This window comes from Cajanus cajan, chromosome 10 (genome assembly GCF_000230855.2).
Source record: "Cajanus cajan strain Asha chromosome 10, NIPB_CcT2T_4, whole genome shotgun sequence".
Taxonomy (NCBI): Eukaryota; Viridiplantae; Streptophyta; class Magnoliopsida; order Fabales; family Fabaceae; genus Cajanus; species Cajanus cajan.
The window spans coordinates 28,208,792-28,221,360 of record NC_138526.1 but is presented as its reverse complement, the minus strand read 5'-3'; the positions used below and the strand labels follow the sequence as shown (position 1 = coordinate 28,221,360).

The 12,569-nt window shown below is 35.6% G+C and overlaps 1 protein-coding gene across 1 annotated transcript; it reads right to left on the bottom strand.

Moving 5' to 3' along the window:
* Nucleotides 1-2,873: 2,873 nt before the first annotated feature.
* On the bottom strand, nt 2,874-11,766 carry LOC145952710 (uncharacterized). Its single transcript, XM_083065652.1, has 2 exons — nt 11,078-11,766; nt 2,874-7,029 (listed from the first exon to the last, which is right to left on the bottom strand). Exon 2 carries the CDS (start codon nt 6,366-6,368, stop codon nt 3,786-3,788), a length of 2,583 nt encoding a protein of 860 aa, XP_082921778.1. The 5' UTR covers nt 6,369-7,029; nt 11,078-11,766; the 3' UTR covers nt 2,874-3,785.
* Nucleotides 11,767-12,569: the final 803 nt, after the last annotated feature.

Genomic DNA, 12,569 nt, shown 5'->3' with positions numbered 1-12,569 from the left:
CTCAACTTCAAGATTTTGTGAAGGAGAAGTGGACTTCATTTAGTTATACTTCTCATACTACTTCCTTGGTGGTGCCCAAGGTAGATAGTCTTCCTACCTTAGTTGTGTCAATAATGCACCCGATTTATGGAATATATTATTTGTTGGATATAACATCTGAACCTTCAAGGTTCCTTGTGACAAATTCTTTTCATAACTATCCAACAAATAATATAATCCAAAATTATTTAGGAAATTTCTTGGTAGTATTTTCATTATTTTCTAGGAAATGCCTAGCTTACCACATAAGGTACTTTAGGCAAGATATTTTAGTTTTTAGGATTAAGTCTTTAGTGTGCTATAGTTTTAGCTTTAGCACATTTTTAGGATTTAGAAATATACCTAGTCTATGTTTAGAAGAGGATCCTATTCATTATATTAGTAGGTCTAGTGTCATAGATTTCTTTAGGTTCCATGAAAGGATTCCTTCTAGGATATTCCTTTCACATTTATTTGTTGAAAATATCACCTCTGATGAATTTTATTATTTGTAGGTATGGCCAATAATCATGAGGACCCTCGAGATTTGAGGTCAAATCATTTTCAAGAGGGAGGGGATGATAGACTATGGCCAAGGCCAAGGAATCCAAGAGGTGATATACTAAAAGAACCAAGAGGAATGGGATGATCTTAAAGACCTTTTTCTTATGTTTATACATATAGTAGTTCTTTTATATAGGTTATTTTTGCCTTTGTATTTGTGAGGCACTTTATTTACTTTTTCTAGTGTTTGTATATTGATTTCAAGGTAGGTTACTTGGAGAGTTTAACTCCATTTAACCTCCTTAGTTGATACATTCATTTTGTATTTTTTCAGTAGGGAAAAAGGGGTGGCATTTAGCAATGCTTGAGGGTGTGCTTAGAAATTGAGTCTGAGTTGGGCCTAGGCAAAATTTTGCATGTTGGACTCATTTTGCTCCTAATTTTTCGTAGATTTGATTTAGCTAGGTCTCATCATCATATGATGAACCTAACTAAACCAAATCAAGGATTTTCAAATTAAATCATGGAGCCATTTGAGACCAAGGCCGCCTAGCTCAAAGAGTTTCTTCTTGGCCGAATTTTTCAAGCTTCACCTCTTGGTTTTTGAAGTTTGCCTTGCAAGCTTCTAAACCATGGAAGGTTAAGCCTACCTTACCATGGTTCTTAAGTGAACCATGGTCAAGGTTAGCTTCTCCTACAAGCTAGCTAAACCGTGGGAGTTAAGCCTACCTTACCATGGTTCCTAGTGAACCATGGTTAAGGTTAGCTTCTCTTAGAAGCTACCTCTACCCTATATATTTGTAATTACCTCTCTTGTACTAACTTTTGAACAATTTGAGAAATGAAATCTGATTTTCTCTCTCACTCAAGAGTCCCTAAACCATAGAGAACCTCCACTCTAGGTTTCCCTCAAAGTTTCTTCAAACTTTGCTTTGGTTCCTCAAGCTTCTACAACAAGCTTGAAGTAACCAAACCTCCTTCTAAGGCTTCTCCTCCATTGAAGACTTCTTCATGGAGATTTCAAGCTACATTTAAAGGTGAACCTCAAGAACATTCGGTCCAAGCATGGAACTATTGAAGAATCTCAATCTTCTTCAATCTAGCTCCATCATATGTGTATTTTCGCTAACTTCAGTTTTTTCCATAAAAATAAACATTGGTGGCGACTTCATTATTTTAAATTTGATATTCGTCGTCCCATTGTGATCTTGGTTGTGACACTATAGTAATGAACCTTTGTAGAAACCCAATTTCGTCCGGACCAACAATAGCAATGAAATGGACGTCTATCATCAAAGAAATGGAGCTCCCAAGCATGGAAATAACAGGACAAGACATCAGGAGGACTAAAAGCCCAAACAAGCTGGGTTTAGAAGCCTGGAACAAGCTGTTGCAAAATCGGAATGGGTCGTTCCAATTTCCTGAAAGGGCCTAAAACTCTAGTTTGGAACGGGCTATTCCTAAATTGGAACGGGCCGTTCCAAACTCCTCAAAAAAAGGCTAAAACCTTAACTAGAACGAGCCGTTCCAAGTTATTAAAATGACCTATAAACTTTTGTTTGGAACGATCGTTCCAGTCTTGGCAATTATGTGTTAATCTCACTTCTGGAACGGGTTGTTCTAGTTTCAGAACGGGCCGTTTCAGTCACAAGATTAACACACAACGTTCAGATCCAGAACCGACCGTTCCGATTTTGGAACGGGCCGTTCTGGAAACCCTTCTGATGCCTATAAATAGACAGCTTGGGCATAGTTCTCAAGGCCCCCAAAATTTTGTCCAGAACTCTTTAGAGCTCGAAATTTTTTTTTCTCTCTCTCTTATTGTATTTCTTGAGTAGTGTGAGGCAATTGTAGTGTGAAAGGTTGCCACAAAGTACCTAGATTTTCCATATTTGAAGATCTAACAAAGCTTGCCACGAGGTATTTTATTTAATCTTCTTCTCTCTCTTTTATTTCTTATTTTTAATATACATTGTTATAACAAAAGCAATCATGTAGACGTTTTAGGGTCAACCGTGTAATTTAAATTTCAAGCATGTAAATAGTAATTCATAAAGGGGATCTAATATTTAATTTATTATTTCTTATCACATTCATTTCATCATAGGGTATTGATTGAGGGCGCTGTAGGGGTGCTTAATGCCTTCCCTACACGTAATCGACCACCGAACCCAATTCTGGTTATCAAGGCCATTACTGAATTTTTAAAAACCTTTTCTTTTTCCAATGTTTAGAGTAAAACATTGGTGGCACTTCAAGAACCTATTTTCAAAATCATTAATTAGGGATTAGTCTAGTGTTCGGACATTCCTTAATAGATGAGATTTTTAAAGGATGTCTGATAGAAATACTAGGAGAAGTGAGGGATGTTCTTCTCCTTGGATTTGCCTAGGCTTGGATCTCTTCAAAGGAGACTTGAATCCGCAGCTATGAACACTTGAAGAAGGATGATTCTCGGTTGGAATAGGCTTAAGCCTTGGATGGAAGCATCCAAGCTTAAGGAGCAAAGGATTCCTCACTTCAAAGAGAAGGAAAAGATGAACTCTCCTATGGCTTTTGATGTGAGAAATTTCGGTGACTCTCAAGAGAAAATTGGGCTGAATAAGCTCTCCAATTTTATTAATCTCAAAAGTGAATACAAAGAGTGGAAGAATCACTTAAGTAGGGTTCCAAGTGTGCAACTTTGGGCGCCTAAATCCAAGGCTACATGTGGCGCCCAAAATTTGAATTCAAACTTGAAATTTGAATTCAAATTTTGGCTCCCATGTGCTAGTCCGAAAATTTAGGTGCCTAGATGCATTTAGGTTTGATTTGAGAGTTATTTAGGGTTAATTTGAGTGGCACATGTTCAGCCACCCATGGTGCTAAACATGTGACTCAAATGTAACTTAAATGACTTCCAAATTAAACCTAGTTTAACCTAATTTACCTATTTAAGTAATTCTTGTATATTCCTAATCTAATGACCTAAATACAATGGTCAAACAAATACAATGGAAAGGAAAAATTACAAGAATGAAAATGAGCCCAATATTGGGTACCAAAAGCCTAAAGGCCCATGAATCCTAAAACTAGGCCCAACTAGCCTATAACCTAAAATGCTACTCTATATGGTCCAAAATACAAGACCAAAATATATTCAAAATAGGTTAACAAAAATATAATAAGGATGTTAATAACAAGATAGGCCCATGTTGAAACTTGGTTTGGGCCTTCCAAGCCCATAGGGCCTATTGGGCCTGGACTGGCCCAATCTTCCATATCTAGCCCACTCCTCTTGGATCTTTAAGTATGTCACCTCTTGCACTCCAAAGCATGATTCCATCATCCCCTCCCTCTTGAAAAGGATTTGTCCTCAAATCTCGAGGATGAATGGAAGAAGAAAAATTAACACCTACATATAAAATATGCAAGGAATAAGAAGTAACCTGGTAAGAGAAAAGATCATGGATCCTAAGAGGAGTCCTAGTATCTAACCTAACAAAGAAAGATAAAATATTAGACTCTCTAGAAATAGGCTCCTCTTCTAAGCATAACCTAGAAGTAAAACCTAAAAATGTAAGAACACTAAGACAATGAAAAGACTGATTTTTAAACACTACAATATCTTGCCTAAAGTACCCTAAATGGTATCCTAGGCTTTTCCTAAAATATAAAAAAAATACTACTAAAAAACGTCCTAAACAATTTTGGATTTGATTGTTTATTAGATACTCATAATCATATAAGCTATATTTATCTTGTAGGGAAGGAAACATATTAAGTTCAAAAGAGTAAGAACTTCCCATAAGATCAAACATAGAATATAGATTATTACAAGTTGTATCTACTAAACAATGTAAACCGAAAATTGGGTGCTTTATTAAATTTAAAGAAATACTTCCTTCCTTGTGCACCATCAAGGAAGTAGTACAAGGAGTAACACTAGGAATAGTCCACTCCTTCTTCACTATATCTCTAAGTTGAGAATTCTTGGTTTGAAATTTATTTTGTTTTTCATTCTCAACTCTAAGATAAGTGGCAGCATTAGGACAAGAGTCAAAACTTTTATGAATAAAGAGAGTTCTTTTCAAATCTTGTTTGGTCATAAAATAACTCTCTTTTGTCACAAATGTCTTAGTGGAGTCCCCTTTATCCATACTCTGTCCTTCTTTCTTTTCTTTGTTTCTTTTCTTTTTCATTTGCTTTTGATCCTCAAACACTTGGGGTGGTGTTAAAGGATTAAAAACAATTTCCTTATTTTTATGAATGAAGGATATTTTGTTAGTGAGGCCATCATGTATAGTTTGATTATCAAATTGCCATGGCCTACCAAGCAAAATATGACAAGCTTCCATAGGGATCACATCACATAAAACTTTATCTTTATAATCCCCTATAGAAAACTTGACCTTCACTTGTTGATTCACCTCCAATTCCTCACCTTCATTGAGCCAATGAAGTTTGTAAGGGTGAGGGTGAGGAATGGTGGTAAGGGCTAACTTGTTAATCAACCTTGTACTACAACAATTTGAACATGATCCACTATCAACAATGAGAGAACAAGTTCTTTTGGAAACTAAACATCTTGTGTGAAAGATGTTCTCTCTTTGTGATAGTGAAGTGGGACAAGGTTGACTTCCAAGAAGCCTTTTGACCATAAGAAGATTACCATCAACAGGATATAGCTTTTCAATTTGATGATCTTCCTTACTAGTCTCACTATCACTTGAAGTGGTAGAACTAGATTCATCAAGGCTACTATAAATGTCTTGTCCTCTCAAAATCATGACCTTTTTAGTTGGACATTGAGAAGCTATATGGCCTCTCCCAAGACATTTAAAGCATTTGATGTCACTAGTTTTACTACTAGAAGTGACAACATTTTTCTCATTTTCCTTTTCTTTTTCTTGACCCTTACTAGAACTTTTAGAAGAGTCATATTGACCCTCCCTCTTGTAGTCATTCTTGATATAAGAGTTAGTTTGAGTTTTTCCTTTTCTCAAATTTTGTTGTTCCACCCTTATACAAAGTTGGACCAAATCATCAAGGTCCCTATAAGGGAGTAACTCAACTCTATCTCTTATATCAAAATTTAGACCACTTAAAAACCTAGCAATGGTCAATCTTTCCTCTTCCCTTATGCCAGCCCTCATGAGATACAACTCCATCTTTTGTCTATACTCCTCAACACTCATATTCTTTTGTTGGAGTCTTTGGAGCTTATCCATAAGCTCCCTACTATAATAAGAAGGTATGTGCCTTCTTCTCATAGCACTCCTCAACTCATTCCAATAAGTGATTGGAGGGTCATTGTGAAGTCTTCTCTCTCTCTCTAAGGATGTCCACCAATACATAGCTTGTCCTTGGAAAGCTAAGGTGGCCAAGGGAACTTTTCTTTCTTCACCTACTTGGTGACAAGTGAAGATTTGCTCCACTTTCATTTCCCAATCCAAGTAGGCATCCACAACTTCTTTTCCATGAAAGTAAGGGAGATCAACCCTTGATTCCCTCACTTTGTGTTCTTTAATGACTCTCCTAGGTGGGGGTTGATAGTAAGCATCCATTTGTATACTACCATCATTATCTTGACTTTGAGAATCATTGGAGCTCTTGGTTGAGCTCCTAGAAGAACCTTTTGGACTTTTATTTTTATTCAATCTTTTCAAAAGTTTTTCTTCTCGTTGCTTAATCTTTTGAATCTCTTGTTCTAAAGCCATGATTTGTACTTCCTTTTCAAGTTTTTCTTTTTGTTTTTGAAGTATTTCATCATGCTTCCAAAGTTTTAGTGCCTCAACCTCCTTGGCAATTCTTTTAAAACTTTTAGGAGATTCAAAGTCACTACTACTTTGAGAATGTTGACTCATGATTAAGCAATAAGATTTTGTATGCTATGCAAAAAGTTATAAAATGTTTTTGGTATTTTCTAGGAATGAAAATAACACTTGGGAAGTCTAAGTGTACAAGTTGCACTATAAAGGGAGGTGAGCTACAAAGAGCCACTTAATAACCAAGCCTTTTCAAGTGGAAATCACTAAACTCCTTTGTGGTACTTTCAATTCCCCAAAATTTTTCACAAAAATTTTGAATGCTTTTTTTTTCACAATTTGTTTGTATTTAAGACTAAACTAAACGTGAACAATCAAATCTACACAAGTCTAGACGAAATTAAGCAACTAAGTAAACACAATTATAGACAAGAAACTTTAAAGGAAGCAAAAACAAGTAGCTAGTCGGATAACCTAAGTGGAAGCTTGGAACATATGAAATTTCCAAGCCACTTCCACTAGTACTACACGTGAGAAGGCTATCAAGGGTTAGATATACCTGACCAGCTTCTTAATACTCCCTCCAAGCTTTACAAATTGGTTTAAAATACAAAAGATTTGGCAAAAATGTAAACTAGCCTAGGAAAACAATAAAGTGGCGGCTTTGGCAACCAATTAGTGACGGATTGTTATCCCAATTTTCCAACACTTAATCAAGTGTTTAATCCGCCACTAATCCTTCAAAATAATGCTCCTGGACCTGCAAAAGAAACACAACAAAGAGGTTAATGTGGCTGCCTCACAAGGTGAAGGGATTGGTCACTCAAGTGAAGGAAGTTTAGGAGAAATTTTGGTCACTAATTTAGGTCAAATTTTTAGGTCTTAGTGTCCAAACTTTTCCTACTCTTTGTTGAGCAATGCTTGATCCTTGAACAAGGATTTGAGGCCACTTCCAGCACAGGGAATTTAAAGAAAGAAAACAAGACAAGCAACAAAAGCACAATTTAAAAAGCTTATACCAAAAACAAGAGTAATAGGTGTATATGACAAGACACAAAGAGGTTCAACAAATAAAACTGAAAATTAAGACTCCAAATAAAGCTAGCACTCAGTTAGGAATGTTCCTAGATAGGTACTAGAGTAGATGAACAAAACAAAAAAAATTTGAAAGCAATTGGATAAGTATAGCACAAGTAGTAGTCAAAACAATAACAAGGAATCAAGTGATTTTTCACCAATGTACACCTCTCGGCTTTTTCACTTTAAAATGCTTTCTCTAATTTTTTTTTTTAATTCTTTCTTTTTCTATATTCAAGTTAAGAGTCCAGAGAGTATATTTGCCTTTTGTTTCAAATTTTTCTAAGATTCCAAGCTATAGAAACCGTGACTACAAGTTAGACAAAAATTCAAGTGAAAACAAGGAAACTAGTGCACTAGTTTTTAGGTTTTTGTCTTGGATTCTTTTGTACACTTTTCTTCTTTGAATCTTTGTACTTTTCTTTTGATTTAGGCTCTGTTTTTGTCTCTGTTTTCAGCCTATTTACTTTAAAAATTTGAATCCAAAAGATAGTGCACTAGAAGCAAGATTAAGCACTTGAAATTTTGAGTCACAAAAATTTTTATAAGATTTTTCAATGGAAATGTGATTTGAAAACTTAAGACACAATGGAAACCTAACTCTAAAGAAACTTACTAGAACTAATAGCAAGTTATGAACACAATAAGGCAAAAGAAAAAGCACATATAGGTAGCTAAAAGAGAAGCAAAACCGAGAACACAAATTGATGAACAAGACACAAAAGAAAATTAGTTCAACATGCTATTCAAGGAATTTTAAGACATATAAAGACTACACAAACACACTAAGACAAAACATGGATTAAAAACCAAAATCTAAATGCAATGTATGCAGTCCAATCACGGACACATATTAGGAATGGAGAGACTCAACATTAAAATCAAAAACAAGCACAAGCTAATAGGTCCTAACAAGTTGATTGAAGGAGAAAATCAAAAATCAATCAACCAATGGATCTATGGAACAAAATATGATATAAAGCATATAGATCCGAATAGAAACTCAAAGAAGACAATGAGAACACAATGAACACAAAAACAAACGGACCAAAACTCAAGAACACTTATCTCCTTGAAGACATTGCTCTTGATACCAAAAATGATAGAAATACTAGGAGAAGTGAGGGATGTTCTTCTCCTTGGATTTGCCTAGGCTTGGATCTCTTCAAAGGAGACTTGAATCCGCAGCTATGAACACTTGAAGAAGGATGATTCTCGGTTGGAATAGGCTTAAGCCTTGGATGGAAGCATCCAAGCTTAAGGAGCAAAGGATTCCTCACTTCAAAGAGAAGGAAAAGATGAACTATCCTATGGCTTTTGATGTGAGAAATTTCGGTGACTCTCAAAAGAAAATTGGGCTGAATAAGCTCTCCAATTTTATTAATCTCAAAAGTGAATACAAAGAGTGGAAGAATCACTTAAGTAGGGTTCCAAGTGTGCAACTTTGGGCGCCTAAATCCAAGGCTACATGTGGCGCCCAAAATTTGAATTCAAACTTGAAATTTGAATTCAAATTTTGGCTCCCATGTGCTAGTCCGAAAATTTAGGTGCCTAGATGCATTTAGGTTTGATTTGAGAGTTATTTAGGGTTAATTTGAGTGGCACATGTTCAGCCACCCATGGTGCTAAACATGTGACTCAAATGTAACTTAAATGACTTCCAAATTAAACCTAGTTTAACCTAATTTACCTATTTAAGTAATTCTTGTATATTCCTAATCTAATGACCTAAATACAATGGTCAAACAAATACAATGGAAAGGAAAAATTACAAGAATGAAAATGAGCCCAATATTGGGTACCAAAAGCCCAAAGGCCCATGAATCCCAAAACTAGGCCCAACTAGCCTATAACCTAAAATGCTACTCTATATGGTCCAAAATACAAGACCAAAATATATTCAAACTAGGTTAACAAAAATATAATAAGGATGTTAATAACAAGATAGGCCCATGTTGAAACTTGGTTTGGGCCTTCCAAGCCCATAGGGCCTATTGGGCCTGGACTGGCCCAATCTTCCATATCTAGCCCACTCCTCTTGGATCTTTAAGTATGTCACCTCTTGCACTCCAAAGCATGATTCCATCAATGTCTAAACCATAGGTTGCAAGATCGGAAATTTTCGGGTTGCGACAACCTTTTCATGAAGACCTTGACAGAATCGAGCCCTTTAATTGGGCCAACCTTTTCAATAACAACATTATCTGCAATAAAGGTTGGGTCCTTCTAATAAAAACTCTCAGCAGTGAGGTTGGGACTCCATAGAGAAGTCACATCGGGGGACATGCTCAAGTGGTCCAACCTGGAAAGAGGACGACTTGTATCGAACCTCTAATATATGCAGCAAGATCGGGAAGCAAAGCTCAGCGGCAAAACAACAGATGAAAGACAACACCTGTTCTACTAAGACAAACTCACACAAGTTAAAATTACCTCTTAAACAAGAGGAGCTGAAAGATGTGTCTCCTATTGGTCACCACCTGCAGGTGTGTCCAATGACGAGCTCGGTGGCAACGGAGGACTCAAGGTCAGGTTGATGGTTCCCCCTACCATCTCAACGGTGGCAATGACCTCAGCCACCACTTCTTTTTCAGCCTCTGAAGACTTTTTCTTCCTCTTATGATGAGGTCGGAGACTACTTTGGCCTTCCTCAACATCGAGAATCTCCTGCTCCTCGGTGCTGAACTTGGCTTTCAAATCGTGTCATTTACTTTTTTACACATCCAATCTACAAACAAAGAAACATTGTCAGAAAAACACGATGTCCACCTTGGCAAAGGTAGGCACATCGAAATACTCACTTTCCAAGCTCTTCTCCTTTTTCTTTGACCTAAAAAGGGATAGAACACCCTTACTCTCCAGAGGCCAAGGAAGCGATCACAATTTGTCTATTCCTCCTCATCAGCGACAGACAGAATAAAACCAGCAGAGCAAATAAATTTGATAGGATCGCGCTGCCAATAGAAAGGGAACCTCAGCTCTCCATCAAGGTGGAAAAGGTGCTCGGATGATACATCAGCGTTGACAGGACATATCTTAAAGTACTTCTCCTTAAAATTATTATACGACTAAGAGAATAATTGAAACAGCCCCCCTTCCTTACTACCACTCAAAGATACCCAATTGAGAGGAGGATCCCCTATAGTTTCAATTGATAAAATTGCATAAACTTGGCCAAGGAAACCTCTACTCCTAGGGCCGAGCACAAAACCTAGAAAGCTCGAAGGAAGCCCCAACTATTCGAGTGGAAAGGGGCTATATTGACATGTTTAAGGAAAAAACACTCAAATGGAGTGAAGGGAATGGAAACGCTGGGGTCCCTGAAGAGACATCGGTACATGTAAAAAAATGAGGATGATGACGAGCCTGACTAGAACGCGCACTCGTCAGGTTGGCAACATTCGACCATGATAAGGTCGAACACAAAAGACGTGCAAATTGCCAACCCTCTGTGAAGTAAGCTAATCAAAAATAGGAACGAGAACCTACTCTCAGATTTGCCAACTTTCCTTCTCACCCACTCATATCTAGGAATAGATATCAAAGAGTGAGAATCCTTCTTGTTGTTCCCACCACGTTTCCTTTTCTTGCTCTCATCTTTCCCATTAACCTTCCCTTTACCTTTATCTGGAACATTGGAAGGGCTTATACCAGGCCCTACCCCACCCTCCATAACACAACTTTTAAGAAAGTAAGCAAAGAAGAATGCAACAGTCACAAAAGGGTAGTACCTTGAAATCCAAGGTGGAACTCCGAACAATGAACAAGCCGACGACCTTGGGAACTAGAGTGGAGATGAAAACACCGGAAGCATGAAGAAAGAGCAGAGGGAAGCAGAATGCCGGAAAGGGAAGAAGGGAAAGTGACAATAATTAAGATGGGAAGTGACTATAAGGAAAAGTGTAAATTTTTGTATAGTTAATTGAATTGATTGAGACAAATTGTATGAGTTTGTTTGTACTTCTCTCATCGTTAATTATACCACGTACTTTGGCTTTTGAAACATTATTATACACGAGCAACTCAAGGTGGGAAGTCATGTGAATAGTGGCACTTCAAAGATATCTGTTTGGGCTTCTAAAGAACTCAATCTGCATCTTCATACTAATTAAGGTCTATTTTTTAAGAAAAAGTTAAATGAAATTTTTTTGATAAACTAATTTATATATAAGTTACTTTTAATTTATGAAAAAAGTTATTTTCTTTTTCCTTTTTATTTCTCTTAAAAATATTTTTTATGCAACAACGTCACACGAATAGATCCAAGAGGTTTGTTGTAGCATAGCTCTGATTATCTCACTTGTCTGCTTCGTTGAGAATGAAGACAGTTTGATCACTTACTTTCTTAATCCATAGATATGATATGTGGAATATAGTTTCTTTTGTTACTTAAATATTATTTTAATATAAATAAAATCAATTACATAGTGATCAATTGTTACCTACTCAATTTTTTTTTTATTTCTCTTAAATAGAATTCTCATACATTTATTATATTTTTATGTATCTTATTTAATCTTTTATTTTTACATATTTTTCATCTATCTTATTTTTTATCAAACACCTTAAATTAAAAGAAAAAAAGAAAAAGAAATAATAAAACTTAAATACAATTTTTTTAAATAAAATTAATATTGTCTGTAATTAAAGTAAAAATTATATTATTTAATATAAATTTTATTAATATAATTATATATATATTATCGAAGTAAAATTCGTCTGTGACCAACAGAAAATTCTTATCATTACAAGTATTTATTTCCTTCCCAAATGAAGTTATTGTAGTAAGGTGGCTTAGCTGTGTGGTCACGGGTGTTTAGCTTGTCAGCACGCAGCCCTAGTTGTCAGGCTATCTGTCTGGTTATGTGAATTTAATTGGCTTGTCTATGTCTAAATCGGAACTTGCATGGAATTCACGTAACCCATATATATATATATAAACAAAATATTATTATATCACTGAGATTATGGATATAATAAGTAATTCTTTGAAATTATTCTTTTTCTTTGATATTTATTCTTTTTCTTTTATGAATTAAACCCTAAACCCTAAACCATATATATATATATATATATATATATGAGGAACCTTTTTTTTTAGGAGTATATTAGCAACTTACACTAAAATTTTAGGACAAAAAAATTACTTATTTCTTTTAATTTGGTTAATTCCTACAAAGGATATTATAATAATTTAATATAATTTTAAATGAAAATAAAATA

Bases quoted from the DNA above. Each gene is read 5' to 3' on its own strand.
- LOC145952710 (XM_083065652.1), bottom strand. From the start codon at position 6,368: ATGAGTCAACATTCTCAAAGTAGTAGTGACTTTGAATCTCCTAAAAGT.